The 24,526-nt window shown below is 37.8% G+C and overlaps 1 protein-coding gene across 1 annotated transcript; it reads left to right on the top strand.

Annotated features, from left to right (window-relative positions):
* Positions 1 to 13,945: 13,945 nt before the first annotated feature.
* LOC121316224 (glycine N-methyltransferase-like) lies at positions 13,946 to 24,186 on the top strand. Its single transcript, XM_041251138.1, has 6 exons — positions 13,946 to 14,350; positions 20,176 to 20,303; positions 20,399 to 20,512; positions 21,238 to 21,380; positions 22,574 to 22,698; positions 23,927 to 24,186. Exons 1-6 carry the CDS (start codon positions 14,145 to 14,147, stop codon positions 24,096 to 24,098), a joined length of 888 nt encoding a protein of 295 aa, XP_041107072.1. The 5' UTR covers positions 13,946 to 14,144; the 3' UTR covers positions 24,099 to 24,186.
* The last annotated feature ends 340 nt before the right edge of the window (positions 24,187 to 24,526 follow it).

Here is a 24,526-nt window from a genome sequence, read left to right on the forward strand (position 1 = left end):
GTCAAAACAGTCTGCAAATTGTGTAAACACTGATTAGTCTGATCTCATAATGATTTTAAGGGCAGTTTTAAGTAGTACTGTTTTACAATGTAATGTAGTTTTAAACATTCTTTTAGATTAAATAGAGTTTTGAAAAATAAGAATACACTTCTAACCCTCTCTAAAGCACATGGAAAAGGCTCCATGAACTGTTTTATAAAAATGGTATTAAAAAAAGAACAGTTTTTTGAATAGGGCCTATCATGTTTCTCCATGTCTGTTGACAATGTTGTTAGCATCATCACAGGCAATCTTCCATGTTGGGATCCGCAACAAGTGGTTTTCTGAGAAGTATACATCAATGAATAGTCAGTCTGTCTTATTCTCTTCTGCTTGACATAGTTTGCTCTTTACTTTCATTATGAAATGAGTCAGTGCTTTTTAACATGTCTGGTACCTATCTGACTATACTGTACTAGCTGTTGCAGATGTCTTTTTCCCTTCCCCTCAACACCTCTGACCACTCAACAGTTGTTGTTTTGAAGGTTTATCACAGCCACGAAACGACAGTTTTTGATGTACTAGTTGCATTTGCATATACAGTCAGTTTGGCTATGACTATGAGGCCCTCTATGAGTAAGTCTTTTCTTCTATTCATCTCCCACACTATGTCCCTGTCAGATCTAAGCTTAGGGAACGACGGGATCCACAGTTGTTTTTAGAGGGCAACGCAGAAATAATCAATGAGTGAGGGAAGGCATGAATACCAAGGGACGAAGTTTAAGTTTAATCAAATAAATTATTGAGGTTGTTAACCATTTATTTTAACCATTTATTTTAGAAAGTTGTGCTGCAGTAAGGAAGGCAGTGGGTTTGAGTTGCTCAGTGGTTAGAAAGCAAGGCTGCAGTGTGGAAGGTGTGGGTCTGAGGGGCTCTGTAGTTAGAGATCCGGGCTGCAGTGTGGAAGGTGTGGGTTTGAGTCACTCAGTGGTTAGAAAGCCAGGTTGCAGTGTGGAAGGCATGGGTTTGAGGAGCTCAGTAGTTAGAGAGCCAGGCTGCAGTGTGGAAGGCATGGGTTTGAGAAGCTCAAAGCTTGGAGAAGCCATTATTTTGATGTCACTGCTGCAAGCTGCCAAAAAAAAAAATAAATACACCTTTGAACATCTCCACACATTGTATAAAACCTTTTATGGCATGAAGTGGTAAGGGCAGTTCTCTAGTCAGCTAATAAGGGCTATCAAAAACAGGTGCAGTCTGACTGCACGGAAATCACTGGGACTCGTGCACTGATATTTGGATGTGTTCCTTTCAATAGCTTAATTCCGGGAGAAGATGAAACAACATAACATGCAGTTACCTAAAGAATAAGGGTGTGTAGAGAAAGATCTCTTTAAAATCCTTATTAAAGAAACTGGTAAAACAGCCAAATCAAAGAGCCAGGTTAGAAAGTGATGGTAGCTCAAAGTACAAGGTGATAAAAGAGCTGCTTGGATATATTGCTGTGATAGTATTATTATGCAGTGCAGATAAGAAATCTAATACAATATGTAAAGATTGTGTCAGGGGTACTGGATACAGAAGGAGGAGGTTAAGGAGTGCTAACCAAGTCTTTTAAACCACAAGTCTCATTAGAATCACACACGTCCTGACTGGTCCCTGTATCTTTGTGTTGATGATCTTTTTGCTCTTTCCTCAGAATAGCCAATGGCACAAAGTTTGTGAGACCTGGTTTGGGTTTGAATAGTATGTAATGGATTACAGGGACAAGACATCACAGCTAATTATCACATTAATGTGACAGCTTCTTTCAACTCATTTTACAATGAATCTGTAAACTGTGGATTTGATGACAACTGTGGAATGGCGAAAGAAATCACAGTCAGCCATTTCAAAATTCATTTTCTCATTCAAACGTAGTCATTTACAAAACATGCATTCAATTTTTATCAGCTGTTTTGAATGAGTTTCAGTTTTATAAAAGATGTTTTCAGAGGGACAAACAACTCCAAGTGTTCAAATCACCCACAGTTCGGTCAGGACAGCTCTGAGAGAAATAAACAATTGTTATAAACACGCATCCGAGCAGTGTTGCTTGGTTTTGGTGCTTGGCCTTGCCTGTCAGGGCACTTGGTGCTGCCTCGAAGTGTGATTGACATCTTTGTTCAGTCAGCACTGAGAGCAAGGCAGGGAGGCAGTTCACCTTCTGCCAAGACCAGAGGTCAGCCCTGCAGTCTACTGAACTATACAACCGTGTAGTAAAGCTAGACTCTCGGTTTTACCTCTCCAGCTAGTGGGAACATGGGTGAGATTACATATTTTGACACATGAAATTGAAGTCACTTCCATTAATTACTATACTTACCAGACAAACTACCTGACGATGACATGAACTTGCACTGAAGGCTTCCATTTCTAAATGGAAGTGCCCGGCGAACAACTAAAACAGCATTATAAGCTTTTACATTTAATTGCTCAATAAAATTTTCAATGTATTTTTTCAACTCGTGGTATGAATCCCACCCATGAGTTGTTTCTTAAGGGTTTTTCCTGAATAAATAAATAAAACCTCAAACTTGCCTCTTCTATATATATAAGAACATAAGAAAATTTAAGAATGAAAGAAGGCTATTTGGTTCATCTAAGCTCATCCGATTCCTAGTAGCTGATTGATCTCAGAACTTCAGTAAGATGGGTCATAAAGGATCCAAGTGATTCTGCTCAAAAACATGACTAGGTAGCCCATTCGATAGTGTCTCCTTTCCTCTGTCATAGATCTATCTCCACTTCATTTCCAACTGTCTCCTCTTGTTCTGGTTTCTGAATACAATAAGCCCTCTTCCATATCCAACTTCCAATTGTATTAAGGGTACAGTAGGTGAGCACATCTTAGTAATTGGAACTTGCTTGGGGAAACAGTGACCTCTAGTGAAAATTCAGCTGTCATCCACGGTGAAATACTGTACTGTAGTACAGACTAGCTTATCAGAGAACCAAAACCTTATTCCTTTTTCAAGAAATGCACCCCAATAAAGCTACCAAATCAGTAATAACAACTGAATTTAGGAGCTTTTTTAAGTGTTTATGCTTTTCTTACTCATTTTAGAATTGGAATTATGTTTGGTACTTTCAGGAAAAAAATAAATAAATGAAAGAAAATGTGCAGATAATGATTTGGAGTAAATAACTTTGAGAATCTAGGCCATTGTCTACACTACAGGTAACTGGGATTGCATTTGATTATACAGAAGATATATACTATCCTTATAGCACCTTTAAATAAGTACCAAAATAACAAAATAAATACATACAGTCTTGAACTGCAATTATCATATGCTGAAATAGTAAATTATTTTATTGAAATGGGTGTAATGATGTAATTATCAATTTAAATGTCATACCAGCCAGGTGAATGGTTTAGCATTTTATCATCCCTAACTTGTAAACACGTAGCAGTGGTAAATTTAGAAATACTGAAAGAAACGTAATCATTCAGTGGCAAACATTTCAACTAGAAATGTTTTTCAACATCTTCAATGTTTATGAATTTGTATTCCCATGCTTGTATCACTGGATGATGTGGACTCCATCTCAATTTGATAACATGTGAATGATCTCTTCATGATCTCATTAAGGGGAACATGCAGAGGCTGATTTTAAACAAAATGAGGTGTGAACGCCACTTGTTATATAACAGGTCTGGTAGGCAAGGGAGAAAGTAAAGTGTGGAAAATTAAGATAACATTTTTTCAGAAGGTAAAGAAAAATAGAAAATGAAAAACAAAATTGAGGATAGGGGAGAATTGCAGATGTGATGATATACAAAAGGAGCACACACAGTAAGTGGCAAATCTGTTCTAGTACAGTGATGTTAATTGGTAATTCCGAATGGGCTATCTAGCTAAGTCAAAACACTTGTCATGAACATTTAATATTTTAAAAAATTAAAATAAAAACTACTTTACATGAGTCTGTTAGAAGCACTACAGCAATTAAACTTTTTTGGTGAACTGGTGCTGTTACTGTTGAACTTGGTAAAAAAAACAGTTGATAAAAACAAATTGATTGTACTTGATATTTCACAACATATTTAAGAAATTAACACTGAGGTTTAATTGCTAATATTTGATCACAGTGTTAAACAGAATGCATTTTAAATTTAAAGTGAACTTGGAATGAATTGGAATGGAGGATCGATTCAGAATCATAAAGAGAAAATGATTACAACCAGTTATTGTTCCATACCCTACAGTCATATTGATTTGGAAGGTTTCGTTCTCGAAACACTTTGGAATGCTAAATTTAACGTCATTAAGTTTAGAAAATGCTTCTTTAAGCACGTCTTTGCAGTTAGGATTTGGGGACCTATACAGATAGACAAACACAAAATATTTGTGAATATTCTTGTTCTCTGTCCACCTGTCTGTAAAAGGTAAGGAAGTTAGCAGTGGGGTAATTTGTTTGTCTATTAAGTTTTGATCAGTACACAATAATGCTGATTATGTGCTACAATGACTTACTTTTCTATTTTTTAAATTCTTTGTTCAAATAACTCAATGCAAAGGCACCTCAATGTCTACGAAGTCTAGAACAATTTCATGAAAATCAAACTTTAGATTTTTATTGATAAAAGCAGTCCCACACAATCTTTAAATGCTTGGCCAAAAATATCGTCCCTGTGTGTATTTTGTGTTGTATGTTGTGTGTTAATGTTGGTGTATAGTCATTGGTACACGGGGTATAAACGGGTCTGTGTAACACGAGTGTTTAAAATGTATATTTGGATTTAGGCACGAGGATTGCACAGCACTTCATGTGCAAGTAAAATGTAATACTATGTGAGCACGGGGAATTGCACTTTATTAATTCACGTGCAGTTGTACCGCGATTCCAATTGAATGATTGATTAGCAATCGAGTCTCGGTACAGCTGCATAAAAGCAGCATGTTTTCACTCACTCGGGGTTGTGTGTTCGGTGAGTAGAGAACGGGATTGGAGATGGAGGTAATAAGAAGAAGAAGAAGAATAGTAATCGTTAAAAACATCAGCTCACCGTGTTTGTGTAGTGCTAGTCCGTTTTTGTTTCATCTCTTTGTTTTGGCGAATGTTTCATGTCCTGTGTTTTTGTTTGTCTTGCAAACTTTTATTTTCTGTCTGTCTGTGCACTATTAAATGCTGACGAGACCATTCGCTCAGCTCCACCCAACTCCACCTCTCTCTGTCTTTTATTTCCTGGTTCCTGTTTCTGGCCTGAAGTCACCCAGAATCTTACCTTTACTTTTCAAAGTAAAATAAATAAATAAATAAATAGATAAAAATCAACTCAGAGATTCTACAGTTCTGCTCCAGCTCTGCTCCAGCCTTATATGCACATAGGAGGGATGTGCAGCACAACCAATAGTGTGACTGAAACTGTGGCGTGCGTCTAATCAATCTGGTTTCAAGAGCAACAGCAGTTACTTTTGCCTAATTAATGGTGGAGCAACTACTGTGACCAAACTGTATAAGAAACTAATTAGGGAATGGCCACAACTGTCCAAATGGAGAACAAAAGCCAGCCCTGAAGCTGTCTGCTTTGGGTCAGTAGAGTCCACTGTAGTGTGGGGAGGAGGAATCTGCTGATTTTGGCACTTGAACCTGTGGGAGCACCAAAGCCAATGAGGGATTGCTGGTAAAGATTTGCAACTTTTCACACAGACACTACTAGCACTCCCCTGACTATATGACTGCACCACCACTCAGAAGTGCCTCTATCAGGTGAGCCACTTAGAGGACCCAGTGCAAACTGTTTCAACGCTAATTTACGCCCTGATTTGGCAAGTATAGTAATCTAGAATTGAAGTAGCAGATATATTACATTACTTACAAGTGAAATGATCTTCAGTTTTGCTTTGTCTTTACAACATAGCAGCGCTGCAGAATTCAACTCAGTCTTCTTGACTCCTGTAGATGAAGGGGAAAGGACTGTGTTCCACTGCTATCTATTTATAAGGGCAGTGCTGATAACTATTACTCTGCATTTAGATGTTTAGAAAAAGATCATTTAATATGAGTAGAATTCAAGAATACTTAGGCGATCAAAACTCTCTGATCAAGTGACAATTTACAATTTATTTTTCTGATAGAAACCATGTGCAGACCATTTGGTGCAAGATAACCATAATAGTTCACTATAGCATGTTACTTCTTCCCCTGGTCTAGGCTAGTGCAAAACAAGTTTTAAAACTGCTTATTAAAATATAAATTGTATTGAAAGGGTATTCTAATTACATATGACGTGATGGGAATGAAGGTTCACTTGGTTTGACCTTTCATGAACTAAATGAGGCAGGCAGTGTCATGAAGCAAAGGTTTGTTACACATGACCTGTGAGTGTTCCTTTTATACGCACAATGATAAAGCTAGTGTGAAATTTTTAATGTTAATGTGTTCATGTGCTGTGTAAAAGTTGTGCCACTATTCTACAGCTTCTACTAATTCCATGCGATATGATCAATGTTTTCTCAATGAAATCCCAGACACCAGTAAAGAGGCTCTCAGGGACTGTTGCTGGTCCCTGCACTGGTCATTTAGAAACACAGAACCAGAACATAAACTTTGCTTAGAAAGAACATATGAATACAAGTAATGATGAATAACACACTTGAGTTATTCAAATGCAGGATGTTTGCATTGCAGTTAATGCAGTAAGTAAATAACTATGAATGGGATATAATGGGAACATTTTGTTTGTTTGTTTTTTACACCTTCAAACAAATAGACTGAAGGTTACATTGCACAAGGATTTTCCTGGACCGGATACAGTAGCTGAACTTTAATTTTTTGGCTTGCAAGAAGGTAACAAAGTAAACAGAGAGGTTAAAAAAGCACTACAGTATGATTTAAAAGAAAAACAAGGGATAACAAAACAAATTTGCCCCAGTAGTTTCTTTAAACCCTCTAATTTAAAAAAAGGTTAGTGTTTGGCGTCTGTCTTAAACCGACAAGGGGAAAATGCACAAACAAACAAAATAAATATTGGCAGGGCCAAAACATGGTATGACTTAAAGGGGTGGGTAAATCGTCTTCTCACAGTAAAAAGCTACGCAACTTGACTACAAATTGAAGCTTGCATGGAAACATGTCCGAAAGCTACGTCCCTGAGGCTTCAGCAGTTAAGATACCATTTGCGCAACTTTCTAGTGTAACTAAAGGCTGTACCAAGCAATATTTTATTAACAACTGAGATCTGCTGGAAATAGCTCTGGCAAGCATCTTTGATCAAATAGGAAAAAAATAAACATACAGAACGAGGTGTTAGAGATTTATTTATACAAAAAATACTGAAGCTACTACTGTTAAGCCTAGGTTTTTCTGTCCCCTAGAATTAAGATACCTACCAAAAACAAAAAAAAGTCATGTTTGTACCCCCAAAATGTATTCAATTAGCATAGCTGGGAATGTATGCCAGTGGAATCCTGTATTATTGCTTTGAACTACCCACAGAACCAGGCTTAAGCTAGAGTTGAAAACAAATGCTTAAACCTAATTAATTGAGCAAGTTTTTTTTTTTTTTCGAAGAACAGAAACATGAAAAAGGAAAAAATAAAGTGCTGTTTCCACGAATTTGTTAAAAACTATTATCATAAGAATATTATGTATTAGGAAATGTGGGTGAATAGGGTAGGCTAGTTAGATTTACCACCGGTATTTTGAAAATGTTCTGTACTAAACATTTTTAATGGATTATTTATATGTCATTAACCTAAAGACTGCTAAAGCTAGAGTTCTGTAGGAAAACTTGTATATTTTATTTGCATTTCTGGAACAGGATTATAATCTCTCTCTCTCTCTCTCTCTCTCTCTCTCTCTCTCTCTCTCTCTATATATATATATATATATATATATATATATATAGTGTCAGTTTTTTACACATGTTTATTATAATAATATAATTATATAAACACGTCTCAATGACTAGAATAGTGTGTTTGTGTGTGCGTGTGTGTGTGACCATCAACTGTTTTTTAACTTTGTGGATACACTTACTTTACTTGTTCCCGAAGGTGTGTCCACACCCAGAATACAAATAAAATCGTTATTGTCGGGTAGTCTGAATCCCAGGTACATTATTTTTACGACCTGTTCAGACTTATAATTATGGCTAGTATGGCTGCAAGAGGAGACCTCAGTGATTTTGAAAGAAGGATGATTGTTGGGCGCGTTTGGCAGGAGCTGCAAATTTCAACCTGGGGGGCAAGCAGCCAGTTTCATCAAAAATGGTTCGCCGAGAACTCTGCAGAGCGGGATACCATAGTCTGGTTGCAGTGCACAAACCACTCATCACACCTGGCAATGAACATTTGCAAGTCCAGTGGGGTAAAGAGCACAGGCAACGGACTACGAAGCAGTGGAGAAATGTGATATGGTCAGATGAATCATCCTTCACCATGTTCTCGACAAATGGACGAGTGCACGTGTGGTGCCAACCTAAAGAACTCTACAGCCCTGAGTACTTGATTCAAACAGTGAAGGGTTCTGATGGTTCCATAATGTTGTGGGGCGCATATTCCTGGCATGGTTTGGGTGCACTCATTCCTTTAGAAGGCAAGGTCAATGCTAATCGCAACTTAATGATCAGCTTCACCTCATGTTGCAGCATTTCTTTCCTGCCGGGGGGGGTGTCTTCCAGGATGACATCCACAGAGCCCGTGTGGTCGCCCAATGGTCTGATGAGCATGACACTGACGTTATCCGTATGCCATGACCTTCTCAGTCACCAGATCTGAACCCAATCGAACATTTATGAGATATTCTGGAAAGTCGCCTGAGACAGCATTTTCCACCTCCATCAACCAGACGTGAGTTAATTGACTTTCTCGTAGAATAATGGTGCAGCATTCCTCCTGAAGAATTCCAGAGGCTGGTAGACTCTATGCCACAGCGCATCTATTTAGTGACTTTACATTGGTGTTTCCCTTTTTTTTGTCCACTACCTATATATATATATATATATATATATATATATATATATATATATATATATATATATATATATTTGGTGGCCAAATGAGTCAAGCTGCTGCCTGTACTTTAATATTAATTAACATTTGGAAGGATGATCCATTTTTATTATTGCATAGAAACCACGCCATTTTTACACGGCTGATTTACTGACATTTCTCTTCCCCGCTGAAAATTAGGAAGCCTGTGAGAATGCCTGTTTTCATTTATTTTACTAGAGGGGCATGAAGCTTGGGAATGGAAGTGCATCTTTGCATCAAGTGTAACCGGTATCAGTCATGTGTGCTGAATGCTAAGGGTTAATAAAGGGTTTATTTTTTTTATCAGTTTGGCATGACTGTCTGATCCATACTCTATATTTGCTTCTCTTCTTTGTAACAGTACCCAGTTACCCTCTAAAAGAGGCTGTTTAACTAACACGAGCAGTGAGTTTCAACAGCAGTGGAAACTCGGGGGAGGGTTACCTTACCCAGGGCTGGAGAGAGGTTTTGGGAGTGGCGGCTGATTTGAGTACTGTCATGTGAGCATGTGCTTTATTTCCTATTAAGCCTATGTGTGCCACCCCTGGCATGTTCCATAAAAACTGGAAAATTAAACAGTAAGGTTTTTAAGTCTTGTCCCTAAACAAATAAGGGACCTGGCTTGCCCTTGTGATTACAGAAGCATGAGATCAATAGTCTACATATAAAATGCGGTGCACTTCTTGTTTATCTGTTTGCGTGCTACATCAAGAACTCTTGTGTTTGTGAAGAGTGGAGGGGTCAGTGGAAAAGAACTGGAACACATAAAATGTTTACTCGGGATCATTCTGATTCCAACCATTGTATCGAACTCATATGTAAAGGGCAACTGCAACACTCCTAGTTGCTTTAGAATGTACAGCAGTAAGAAATAGAACATAGAGAACATAGAACAAATGTGGTATTTTTGACATCCACTGGGTTTTTGCAGGACAAGTGGTAAATGTCTGTAGGGCTGTCAACTTATTAGGAAAATAAAATCAGGTCAACATTATGGATCAATCTATGTATATATAAAAAAAAGTTTATCATTTACCCTGCTTCTGTGGGACGGTAGGGTTTCTGTTTCTTCAGAAAATTAAGAGCACAAACTCCCTAGTGGCTAACCTTATAAAATAATTTCTGCTTGTAGTGCAAGGTGAGTCTTGCAAGCTTGGTTCAAATCCCATTTGTGCAGAGTTACCGATCTTGGCTGGGTATATTGGTGTTTCCGCAGGGTTAGGGAGGCAAGCCATCTGGGGATACTATAGTTCATCTTTAGGGACCCCTGTTGGTCAGACTGGCCTTGCTTCCAGGGTTCATTAGCTTGGTAACATCTAAAATAAACGTCCATTGCAAAACAATTTCTGCACCAAAACCTGCATTTAGATATGAATTTCTGAAATATGAATTACACATGCTGCACAATGTTAACGTGGTTGCATGTCTGTGTTGCTAAAACCTTCTGTCTTGTCATGTGATCTGGAAATTAAACTAAGAAAATATTTACAGTGTAAATGACCCTTTTTTATAGAAAATAAATACAATACAAATGAAAAAATAATAATAAATCCATCCTTTGTCATAGCTTAATATGAATTATTGTTTTGCTTTTGTATGTAGGAAACTGAACACAACCACTTGTGAAGAAATCTCTAGTGTCCTGGGAATGTCTCAGCCTGCAGCATCAGCTGTGTTGCATCAGACGTTCAGAAAGCTGTATGTAAAAGATAGCCTTGAGAATTATAAATAACAAATGAAGTTTACGCAGGCCTCATTATCACAGCCTTCAGACCTACTATTCTAACACTTGTTTGGCATTAATAGTGCCACTGTGTGCGCAACTCCATTCTCCCCATACGGAAGCACTATATATTTAAAATACTGGTATATGGTAAAGCATACAAATACATGTCCCATATACATTTCTGAAATTGTCTGTTTGTATATGGTCAAATATATTTTAAATACAACAGAACTGGCTGTTTTATGTTATATTGTATTAAATCTGTATTTAAAATAAATGGTCAACGTAAATTGAGTAACCATTTCCACTGTTTTTCCAGTGTTTTTCTGTTTCTTGGCAATACATCAATTTTATTTATTTTTTTGTATTCTGGGGTGTTGTATCTTTTTTTTTTCAATTAAAACTGAAAATCAGAAGCCCTAATTATATATTACACATATATTTGATCATATATGGTGCATTTATGTAAAAAATATATGGACATTAAAATAATATATTATGTCATTTATTCTCTCGCAAAATGGTCAATCAGCTTCTGCATCATTAACCAACTGGAGTTATGAAGAGTTTCATTTAACACGACAAACCTTTACGTGGCTAGCATGGACACAAGCATGACTTTAATTTTTATCTTCAAATGAGCAGCATTCAAAAACTCAATAGCTTACTTGTTTCATGTACATTAAGAAAATAATGATATACTATTTGTCTCGTAGATACATATATCTTACTTTTAAATAGATTTTATTTCACTTGCCCCAGACACCAGCTATGTTTTTCTAATTCCATCATATTCATTGTTTTGAAGTATTGAAAGAAAAAAAGCTAAACTATTAACTAGGAGACTAAATTAAACGGTAAATTTGCTTCAGATGTCATTCATTGAATGAACAACCGTCTTACTTTCCATTTCTTAAATAATTAGTAGTCTCTCAGGAGAGGGTACCAACAATGTTATTGACCAATCATATAAAAATATATAGGCGGATGAGACTGACCGATTGGTTTAATATTGATTGGCACCAAAGCTGCCAAATAACTTCTCCTCCTTGTTGCCGAAAGGTATGGTATATAGATCATCCATTGCCATTGGTTCATTTCAAGAATATATTAGTGATTGTTTAGTTTCTGTAACGAGATTGTTTTCTAACAGAACGCTAGTGGACCGTGTAAAATAAACAACTGTATGAGTGAATTTCTCAAACTAGCCACCCCGGACCATGGATCAAGAGGCTGTTTGCTTAATTATTATTTTTCCAAGTTGATGTAGGCTTGATGCCTGTGTAACCAGTATGCAAAACACTCCTATGCAACAGATATCTGGTTTTATTTTTGTATGGCTAACTCTAGGGCTGTTATGTATGGTACACATTTAGAAATAGATGCTTCTGGTTGCTAAATATGTTTTGCAAACTGTAATGGTTTGTAATGTTGTAATGCTAAAATTGCAACAAAGCAGGAACACCCAAGAAGCGCTTGATATTGAGCTTGACATTGAGCATCTACCCTGTACCAAGAAAAGAACATTATGTTCCAGCTACAGATAAAAGGGGAAAAGAAAGAGAACTTTATATGTCACGGCTATGTGTTATCATCTTTAAGAAGCAAACAGCTTGCATATAAAAATAAAGTACTTTGGGACTTCACGACAGAGCTGCTTTGGGTTGCGACCAGACATTCTTCTGGCTTCTCCAAGAATTTTACTTCACCGCTCTCAAGCTAGAAGTGACAAAACAAGTCTCCTAAACAGGAAAATACAGAGCATTAATTTTGTGACTTTCCATTCTGGGAGGATGTTCCCTTTTCTAATGTGCTATAAGGACACAAGGTACAAGCTGTAACATTATAAGCATTAATTAATTATTATTATTGATAAATGCTAAATTATTTAGGCTTGCATTGGATCATGGCACTGGATAATTGCACTGGATTTCTAACCACAATAAAAGTATGCCTGTTGGACAGATGTGCCATCAACACTTTTTAACAGGGCTACATAATGAACAACTTAATGCTGTGGGAAGAAGCATTTGGACAGCACTGCCTTTGTAAAAGCGTAACATCAGAAAGAGGTATGCATTTCTGTATGCTCTGTACCACATTCTGATGGTTGTGTTGTAATGTCAGCATGCAATATCTCAGATACTGAGAATGCACCAGTATCTAAGGACATTGAATGACTGATACGTATTTATGGAGACGCACTTGTGTGTAACAGATACGTGTAAATTAATGGGTAACCTTCTGCAACCAGATAGAGCTGTGATGTAAAAAATAAAAATAAAAAAATAAATAAACAGTTTGCTCTCAACTGTTTTATCTGGACTTCCCTTTTCTTCTCTTGATAGACCTAGTTATATATTTATCATTTTACTGAAGAGGGCTGTTCAACCTGTTTCAGCTGGTTGCTAATGTATCCTTACCCACAGGGACAGACAGGGTGTGTGAGGTATGTGGCAGTTTTCCGCCAATCACAACAGAGAGGTGTCTGTCAACAGCTCTAAATCTAAACCCTTGTTTGGTTCAATACAGGATCTTTAAAGCATGCATTTAAAGTTATACTAAATATTTAATGATTGCAAAGTTATGGATACAGTGTATCCATATCTAAACGTCTTGAGTACCAGTAGCATACTGAGTTGCTGAACATTGGGTAAAGACAATGACAAGTTTTTCAGTTTTTGTTGATATTTCTATAACAATATCAGTGTCAAAGTAAAGAAAATTAAAAGAAAAAATACCCAAAGGGGAAACATTTTAAGGAGGGGTAGTCAAGGCTTCACGATACATTTTGGTTCCCCTTATTAGCATTAGCACAAGCAGCATTCTTATCACCAGGATTATTGTGGTATAAACGCACAGCAAAGTAGTAAATGCATAGAAAAAGCATAGCATATTGAATTCAATATAAAATAACAATTATACAGCAGAACCTAAAAATAACAGTAAAAGGCAAATGTGTATAAATATATACACATATATAAATGAACAGCTGGCTTACTATAGTCACGCAGTTACAATCCCAAATATACTGTAACCCTGTGTGTAACCAGGAAGTGCGAGAACTTCCAAGGTAGGCGTAGAATGCGGGGGCGGACTGGGTCGTGCTACCTTTTTTCTAACCAATGACAAAGGAGGCGTGTACCATTATGAGTTTCTGATTTGCCCAAAGTGCTTAACCGGAAAAAATTATAAAACAAACAAACACACACACACATTTTTTTTTTTTTTTTTTAGAAAAACCACCAAAAAACAAAAGTAGTGCTCATGGTAATAGGATCGGTTAAAGCTTATTGGTAGAAAAAAGAGCTGACAGTTTAAGACATTTTTAACGTGATTTATAGTTTATTTTTAAACCGTTTTCATTTTTATTTGACACCGCTTTTATTTTTAAATAGATATTTCTTTATTTGGCAGGGATGGTAGACAGTGTGTACAGGACTCGTTCTCTGGGGGTAGCCGCTGTTGGTCTGCCGGATCAGTATGCTGACGGGAAGGCAGCGAAAGTGTGGCAGCTGTATATCGGAGACACCCGGAGCCGGACCGCCGAATACAAAAGCTGGGTACTGGCGCTTCTGAAGAAACACGGCTGTCAGAGGGTGCTGGATGTAGCATGCGGCACAGGGTACGGTGCTAAAATGTGTCATGTCAATCGTTCATTTTCCGACTACCGCTAGGCCTTTAACTAAACAGAATTATTTTGAAAAGTTGATTAAGTTGCAAACACGCTTTATAATAAATTCCACTGTGATTTAATTGCCATGGTTACAATGCAAGTGCCATGACTTAGCAGTTTGATCCTGTCTGGGTACGAGAGGTTCGCAAGAGTTGTAACGCCATGCTTTTTCGAGCATCGTCCTACATACATAATATGACGCAAAACATTCGAAAAGTTCGAATTGGTAATGTCCACGCTACATATTTATTTAATGTATGAATGTAAAAAAACAGCCTTTGTTGTCCCAGAATAGTTAGGATTAGAAGTATAAAATCGTGTGTGTTTTACCCATTGGTACTTAAGGTGGGGCATCCACAGGGTTGATCTAGTATTGCTTACAGGTAACCAGTATTTTTTGTTGATCTACAGTCTTGTATAGGCAGTGCAATCTCAGTTCATCATTGTGCAGGGGACTGATTAGCTTGGCTGTTCCTTTGAGAATCACTAGGTATCCCCGGGATATGTTCGTACGCACATACTTACATTAATTCAGTATCCGACTGCTTATACAATTATGATGCAACTTGGTTAGCACGTTGCTTAGCATAGGTTATTATAGTATTATAATTTAAGAGCATGGTACAGAGCCCATTACCCGGTGTGTGTGTGTGTGTTAACCAGATTACCAATATATATATATATATATATATATATATATATATGTGTGTGTGTGTGTGTGTGTGTGTGTGTGTGTGTTTATTAGGATCAGGTGTCAGGTCATTAGGCCAATTGTGTGTTAACACACACAGACACATTATATATATATATATATAATATATATAATATATATATATATATATATATATATATTATATATTTCCCAATCCACAATAAAATCGAAAGCAAGAAGGTACACAGCCAGAATGGAAGTCCTACACCCTCACTGACTGACGATCGGTGGAGATAGTCAGGACAATAAAACTAAAACAACAAGTCACGTTCTAAGGTGCAGATTCAAATCAAGTTTAGTTCTAACGTGAAAACACGGAGATGACCAGGTCGATTCCAAATGTTTGGAAAAAAATAATTAAATAATAAATACAAAATGTCGGGGTAAGTCCAATTTAACATCTCGACTATTAATAGCCAGCTGAAAAAAAATGACACAGGAAGTTTTTACAGGAATCGTTCTTTTTCACGTGTCAAACAAATACTTAAAATATATATATATATATATATATATATATATATATATATATATATATATATATATATATTGTATTATTCTTTGTTTACACCAGGAAGACTATTAACGGACATGAATGCAATTTTGTGTTGCTTTTTACAAAGTTTTTACCTTGTTTTTAATTCTAAACACATACATTCTGAGATAAAACTAGTGAACTGGACAAACCCTTTACCAGTGCCAAGGGAATAAAAGCAAGACAAGAACCGGACAGAGCGGAAAAACAGAGATTACAAATATGCAAGAGGTCTGCGTTAATAATTTGAAAACTTGTGGCTTTCAGAATTCAAATCCAAGTAGGAAAAGTACAGCACAGAATGAGTCACTCCAACTCAAATACAGAAACATGCGTGCGTGCGCACACACACAAGCGCACATTCTTTCTCATTGGCAAAAGTTTATCTGTCAAAACCCAGCCAAAGTACGTGGAAGGGAAAGTACTTGCCAAGCACCCAGTCCACGATATTAGAACTACCTGGTTGTAACGTTGTACTTTGATCAGGTAGAAGCAAACTGAGCAGTCAGGCTTTTTCCAGGACTGCTATGAAATGGCGTGAGTGGTTACAGGAGGGACAGTGGGACAGGCAAACCCTTATACATTTACCACAGTATTTCTGCAGTTTTACCATGGTTATACTGTGAGTTTACCATAGTTTATCATGGTTTGTCAGGTTTAATGATCTGCTTTATCATAACTCACTATTCTTTACAATGCTAACCTATGCTTTACCATGGCTTTACTTTGCTGTGCTTTTACTATGATAAACTTTGTATAGGGCTTATTTATCCCCTGCAAATACCTAGTATGGTTACTTTTTGTAATATCTAAGTCAAGGTTTAAACCAGATGCTATGTGGGGTATTTGGCAATATCTCTCTCTTTCCTGTGGCCTGAACCCTACTAGTGATGTGTGTATGCATGTGTGTGTTTGTGAATTCTTTGGTAGAGTTGATGATGGCAGAGTATGGGACAGCATTGTGACACATTCCAGAATGATTAGCCCCTCTCCAACTTAGATCCAAAGTTCAGATCGTGTATTTAGTGGAGAGTATGTGGAAGTACACATGTATGTTATTAGGGTACTTTTGGTATGGTGTACTTTAGGGAGTGTAATTCAGTGTGCATCAATACTGATGAATGGACAAGCATGGCACAAGAAGCGTTTTTAACAGCCACCTGCCATTACATTAAGCAAAACTGTGAACTTGAGTCAAAAGTATTAGCGATACGAAAATTACATGAGGGACACACAGCTGTGTATTTAGCAGAAGCGATCAATCAGATCAACACAAGAGTTTAAAGTGGCTACAAAAGTAATAGCTTGTGTTCATGAAAACGCAGCAAACGTGTGCAGAGCAATATCTTTGCTTTCTGCATGCAAGCTTGCTGTGTTACTTTTTTGTAGTGTGGCAAGTGTGAGCTGTGCAGGGCTGTGGCAAAGTGGTGAGTGGATACAGGTGAGTGCAATGCAGAGCGGATTAATCACACAGACAATTGCTTTCAGGTGCAGGGTGTTTTATTAATTAATGACAACGTCTAAAGGCCGATGGCAAACACCAGTAAATAATAAATGTTGGAGAGATACAGCAGCGTGTATCACTCGTACTTGTAATCCCCGGTTTTGACCCACAGCCAAACAGTCCAGGTTTTACACACACCTACACTAAACACAAAACACAAACACAAGACAGTGAGTGATATTAGGTGCCAGTGGTGCAGTGTACAGTTCTCCCTGAAATGCTGGAGTGAAAGTGATGTCCGGGTTGATGTCCGGGTTGATGTCCGGGTTGATGCTGGCTTGCGCTTCAGCTCCAGATCATGTTACTGGGAGTCTAGTGAGACAAACAGCCGACACTAACACACACTCATGGTTTTCAGTACAACACGGTATTCCTTCAAGGTCAAATCCAACCATTTACAAAGGAACAGATTACTTTGCTACGCCCCTGTTTTATACCCTCCCTCATGACCTCTTCTCCAATCCGCGGATGCCACAGCGTTTTCCATCCGGGTCATTGAGTTTGGGTAACGTAGATTCGCCCCTTTTCTAGCCAGCCGACTTCCACCTACCCACAGGAATAAAGTGTCATGCCTTTTAGTCCATGATACTTTGTTCCCTTTACCTAGTGCCCTCTCAGGTCAGGAGGGAGATCGAACACCAAGCATCATTTGATCTCTGTTACAAGGACACAATATAGATCTCTGCATTGAGAAAAGCTTGGAGGATGTACGACAAGTCCATACGTTAGTGGCAGCAGCAAGGAGACTGGCTGCACATTTTAAAAAGAGTGAGATGGCAATAAGCGCTTTAAATAGGAAACAAACAGAAATGCTGAACACAGAAAAAGCACCACTCAAGTTAATACAGGATGTACAAAGAAGGTGGCACACGGTTTATTATATGTTTGAATGCCTTCTTTAATTAAAATGGCCAGTTACTGCTATTTTGTCAAACTCAGATTTGACGAAAAAGTCTGACGCAGCTACTTTAGATCTCAAAACTGAGCAATGAAGTGAATGGCTGAGATATTACCTCTACTACAGTCATTTGATTGGCTACAGTACTTTTGAGTGCAGAGAAAAACATTACGGCTCGTTCTTTGTACCCATTTGCAACAGGGATAAAACACTGACTGACTGAAGTTCCTGATGAACAGGAGACACCATCTTCTTCAAATTCAACTGATTGCTTAGTCTTGTTACACAGAGTTTGAGAGATAAGCTAGATAAGCTAGCTAAGTCTCAGCGATTTTGTTTACATCAGCTGAATGACCCAAGTAATGAGGTCATGTCACTGCTGTTTGCATCATTTCTTGACCCTGGATTTCGCCATCTGGATTTCCTGTCCGAACAGGCCAAAGCTCGCCACGTGTCTGATGCACTGTCTTCCAAACTGGTAAGGCTGGTGAAGGATAACCTTGAAAATGATGGAAATCGTGCCTGTACAAGTGAGTGCAGCAGGACTTACCTGTTAAAAAGAAAACGAAGACCGAACAAGCAATGGAATTGTTACTTCGTGGAAGGCAATAAACACACACTACTGCCAAGGAAACCTTAATCCAACAAGAAATCATGATTTATGCTTCTGAAACTTCATTAAACATCAACGAAGACTCCCTGATTGGTGGGAAAATAACCAGACATGCTTTCCCAACCTAGCAACCTTGACAAAGAACATGTTAAGTATCCCTGCAACATCGATCCCAAGCGAGTGTGTTCAGTAAAGCACGGATGGTTGTGAACAAACTCTGTTCTTCTTTGAAACCAGAAAATGTGGATGCCATAATATATCTGAATAAAAAACAGATAAGCTCTGGAGAGCACGACTTTGTTACGTTGGACTGTAAATAGTTGCTGTCAAGACATCTTAAGGTAAGACAGTAATATCTGTAATGTTTTATTAATCTTTTGTGGGGAACCTTGCCGACAGTGTGATTAGAAATGTGTAGTTATAAGTTCAACTGGAGAAACGTTTACTTTTCATGATTAGATTTGATGAAATTATATTTACTTACTATTTACACGTTTCTTTTGCGTTAAGAAAAAAACGATGCAATGGGTCTTTATGAAAAACGTTGCATCGATAGTAAAAAAAAAAAATTAAAAAAAAAAAAAAACACTATTGTCCCAGCCCTAGTGTACTTATAGTAACTATAGAAAGATGCAAGTGTGAGGTAATATACACAAGTGCTATATATTATGTCTTGGTTAAAAAGAAAAAAAATCAAAAGAACATGTCTGTGCAGAACACAAGTTAGTTGCAGATTCCTCCCAATTTCAGCTTGTTCCACAAAAGCCCTCCTGGCATGTTTCTGTATTAGGATTATTTGCGGTCCTAAAAACTTCTGTTATTTCAATAAATAAAAGACGAACTTGCATACACATTTTCAACACTTGGAATTATGAGGGCATCGTGGTTGTGCTGGGCAGTACCACTCAACTGTAACAGCAGCAACAGTGTCGGAGCATGGAAAATGCTAATCTTGAAAAATGATTAAACGGTAGTGCTGGGGCAAATATGGGAACAAACAGCTTTAAAGGTATTCACTGACAAAAATGACCATATTCGTATTCATTCATGTCATTAGAATTTAATAACTATCAAAAATATATCCTGCAAAGGAAACTAATGCATACATGGTAAAATAATTAAAATGCATTTTTCTCATCTTTCTTTAAGAGTTCATTTGAGGTATATTTTATCCTTTATAGAAGTTTACCAGAGTATTTTAGCAGCTTTTTCAATGCTTTTCACATGGTTATACTTTGTATTTCCCATAGTTTACCCTGTTTTGCCATGTTTATTAATATGCTGTACCATACGTTGCTGTTCTCTACAATGCTTACCTATTCTTTGTCATGCTTTCACTATGCTTTATTTTACTTTGCTATGCTTTTACTGTAGTAAACCTTTATAAGCCACTCCTTAGAGATTTGTTTTGCTGTAATAGTGTACAAATGATAGCTTTTTGTTTTCTAGCTGATGGCAAAAGGCCTGTCTTGAGGAGATGAGGTCTGACTGTTCTGTTGTGGTTACTGTGTCCAGGGTGGATTCCATCATGCTGGTGGAGGAAGGCTTCACGGTGATGAGTGTGGATGCCAGTGACAAGATGCTGAAGCACGCCCTCAAAGCCAGATGGGAGAGGAGGAAAGAAGAGTTGTTCGATAAATGGGGTAAAGTATGGACTGTTAGCAAAAAAATAATAGTGAATGCCTGTTTTGTAAAGCTGCCCTGATCCATTTGTTTTCCTGTTTGTTTCCCTGCTCAGTGATTGAGGAGGCTAACTGGCTGACTTTGCTGAAAGACGTGCAGAAGCCAGGCACAGGCTTTGACGCTGTAATTTGCTTAGGAAACTCTTTCTCCCATTTACCAGATTTCAAAGGTAAGGTGAATAAAATGCTATAAGCTTGTATCTTAGTCTTCCTTATTACTTTAGAAAAACTTGAAGAATGTAAGAAAGACTAACCCTGGGACTCGATTTATGTTATGGTGCTGTTATCCTTGTTGCAGTTTTTAAAAACTACCAAATCACAACAAAAACTAATAACTGGAATTATTTAATGCTAACACTGAATAAAGTGCCAGCTATCTGTTGTTGTTGTTGTTGCCTGTTTTGTTATTATGTATTAAAAGCAGCGATAAGGCTAGTGGCGCACACATGTAAAAAAGTAATTCTAGGGTAGTTGTGTAGGTGTTGTTTTAATACATTTTTATTAATGATCTAGAATGTGTGAATAAAAAAAAATCATAAAAACTGTGATTATGTTGAAAAGTAAGCATTCTTCAAAGATAGAGTGTTCAGGTTGTTGTAAACACCACAGGGTGTTCTGTCAGTCTTAATAATTAATAATGTTAAGAAAGGTAATCTTATTTAAAAGCCATGCAATTTATTTTTTCTTACAAACCTTAATGAGAGAAAATATATATATATATATAGATAGTTACATAAATAACTGTCTTACATAGGGGGTTTGAATGGCACTGTTTACATTTTTTTTAAGTAAAAATTGTCCCCTAACACGGATATACTTTAACATGTACTTACTGTGGATGTAAGTCATGGTGCTCTGTCTTTAAGTTACTAACATTCTTGTTATTTACTTACAGGTGACCAAAGTGACCAGCAGCTGGCACTCCAAAACATTGCCAGCATGGTGAAGCCGGGAGGTATTCTGATTATTGACCACAGGAATTACGACCACATGCTGAAAACAGGCAGAGCTCCTCCGGGCAAGAACATTTACTACAAGGTAATGATGAATCAACAGAGGGACTGGAGACCTTACTCCAGACACAGTGAACTAACTCTGTGACCATCTCCATGTGAAGACCAGAGGCCAGGTTCACAAACCACTTCTGGAGCAGCAGCGTGTAAATGCATGTTTATTTCTGTAAAGAAAACGATTTGAGGTCTCCCAATGGTGTTTCTGTTATTTAGTCACTTCTTTGTGCTGCAGGTCAAGACCACTTTAGTGATCTAGCTGCAGTCAAACCATGTGACTGACACAGGAAGTGATATCAAGTACCAAGGAACCAGCATTTTGTTTGACTGTATAGTGTTCTACTTGAAAAAGCAAACCGAGAACCAGATGATTTTGTATTTTTCACAGTGAAAAGGGGAAGCAGTGAAAACAGGGCCTTTGCTAGTAAGAAACATGAAAATAAATGTGTAAGTGTGGGTTGTCATGCCTTTTAAAACCATTGGCCAGCTGTGCTGTACTTTTTGAAATGTTTTTTTCATGAGCAGTGCCTTCATTCCAAGGCTGTCTGCATTGGTGGCTCTAGGACTGCATCTGATGCTTGCTGCCCTTGTATTGGTTTGCTGTGAGGCTGCACCAGAACTATCTTTTCCATTATCAGCCCATTCTTGATAAAGGCTACACAGTTGAAAATCACGGCTCTCAATCAGTTTATGGAAGGAAGAAAATGTATGTTGTCTAATGCCATCTGTGTTCTAACTCCACTAAGTAACTTTTTATTTTTATTTCTGTCTGTATGTTATCTTGTCAGTCTATGGGAGAACTATGAGATTTACATTCTATTAAAATATTGTGATAATGTGATATTAGTGATAGGCAAATGTAGCAAACGGTTATCATATTGTAAGCTAATAATCTCCTGCAGGATGTATTTTTCTCAAAACTGTGTGAAAACATTTTTTTTAAAGTAAGAAATAACCTACACATGACGTATTAACCAATTACAAAACACAAAACTGATCTTGCCCTCATTACAAAAATTTAAAAACTCTTGTTTAGAACTATGACATATGACTGTTCAAAGCACAGGATGACAGTTATACACAAGAGAAGATCCTTATTTGTTTGATTTCTGATGTGGTTTATAATGAATTGTGACTGCACCTTTATACAGATAAACAGTGTCCCCTTAAAAAATGGAATGGTTTGCCTGCACTGTAAGGTGGTTTCCTCTTCCATTTCAGAGTGACCTGACCCAGGACATCACCACCTCAGTCCTGCTGGTGGACAGTAAGCCACACATGATCACCCTGGACTACACCGTGCAGGTGCCACCAGAGCAGAGCCAGGACGGCTGCCCAGAACTAAGGTAGGTCAGCATTCATTCCTTCACTACTGACAATAATACAGGGGTCATTCCAGCTAGGTAGACTACAGCTTAACATCAATTCATATTTGTTGTTGTTGGAAAGTCTTGTAGACAGCCTTCTTAGGTTATATGTTGTTTGGTTAAGTTAGTGGTTCAAAGGTTGCCCATGGGAGTTTGTTGCCAGATAACTTCATTCGGGCTACTTGCTCACTAAATATCATGGTTTTCCTGCCTAAATAATTGTCTCCTCTTTGAAAATGTGCTAAGGATTTTAATGAGCTGTCCGTCTCACAAGTTCAGAGATAACAAACTATTTAGCATATTTTTAAAAAGGAATTTGTTGGCTTCCTTATACACAATTATTCCCTCACAAAAATGTGTGAAACTCTGGTCTGTGATATCCCCCAAAATAAAGGAAAATGGGGCCAAAGGTCATTAAATGGGCATTTTTACCAGCTTCAGACACTTTTTCACCATGACTTGCACAGCGCTTCTTTTGTATGCACATGATACCCTGGAACCTCGTTTTCATCACCTATGGTTTATGTGTCATCATTCGCAAATGGAAGAAATCCATCTTCTCAGAATCTGGTCCACTTGAGCTAGAGCAGTAAAGCAATTGCTTTCCCTTTCCAGTGCTACTGTGCAATTTCTGTCCTTTTGAGGTTTGTTTGGAGGGGAAACCCATCTTATTCACTGCTCCAGGGCCATATATTACACCTCAGAACAAACCCTATTCACAGTACAGGGATTAGAAAAGAGCAATGAGAAGGTAAATCCCCCACAAAGTCTTCAACATATTACATGTCAGACAACATCTTTGAGACATTTCAACAGGACTACAAAGAGAAGTATTTTGTTTTTCTAAATATAGGGCCATATTTTCATAGTGTTTACACCACTCTTTAATGAACTCCTATGTTTGACAGATGAAATTTCAACGGTAATGTACTCAACTGAGAAACAAACAACTTGAGATTCAGAGACATTCAATTACACAAATTAGGTGTTTGATACTAATTTACTGAAATCAAATAGGTATTTTTCCCCTTTCAAAAAACAGAAGTTAGTTAAAGACTGGCATAAACTCTTTGAAAATATGGCCTGTAGTGTGTTGAGGGATTTAAAACCCTGTACTGCTTCAAGTGCTAAGAATGCATGCATTCAAGTCAATCTGAACAGGGAGTTGTGCGCTTTGACTCTCCTCTCCTGAATCTTGTTTTCACAGTAAGTTCCGCCTGTCCTACTACCCACACCAGGTGGATGACTTCAAGGAGCTGCTGAGGAACGCCTTCCAGGGGAAGTGCGAGCAGAGCGTCCATGGAGACTTCAAGAGCTACACCCCTGGCCAGGACACCGTGCCCTGCTACTTCATCCACGTGGTCAAGAAGACCGCCTAGACCAGGAGACTGACAGACAGACACCTTTCTTTTACTCTATGAATGATTCTATCCATCTGTACATAGGCCGATGTCCATCTGCCTTTCTGGGCTAATGATCTCTAGCCCTGAGGTAAATCATGTTAGAAACTGTAGAGAACCTTTTTCCTCTGTCACGACAGGTCATTTTACAGCATCAGGGAATCGTCCTAGATTGACTCAATCACTATCTGTGGTTATCCTAGGATTGCTCCTAAAATAAGTGTTTTTTTACCGTCCGGGGCAATTCCCCCAGTGCTGTAAAATGTCAGACAATTCAGCTAATGCTTTCATCCGTATTAGCTGAAAATGTTTGTTTCTTACAGTTTTGCCTTTTTCAGTTTTCTGATTTCTGATTCAGTTGCATGTCACAGCTTTATTATTGTAATGCGTTCTGTATCCAGAAATGG

Source organism: Polyodon spathula, chromosome 5 (assembly GCF_017654505.1).
Source record: "Polyodon spathula isolate WHYD16114869_AA chromosome 5, ASM1765450v1, whole genome shotgun sequence".
NCBI classification, from domain to species: Eukaryota; Metazoa; Chordata; class Actinopteri; order Acipenseriformes; family Polyodontidae; genus Polyodon; species Polyodon spathula.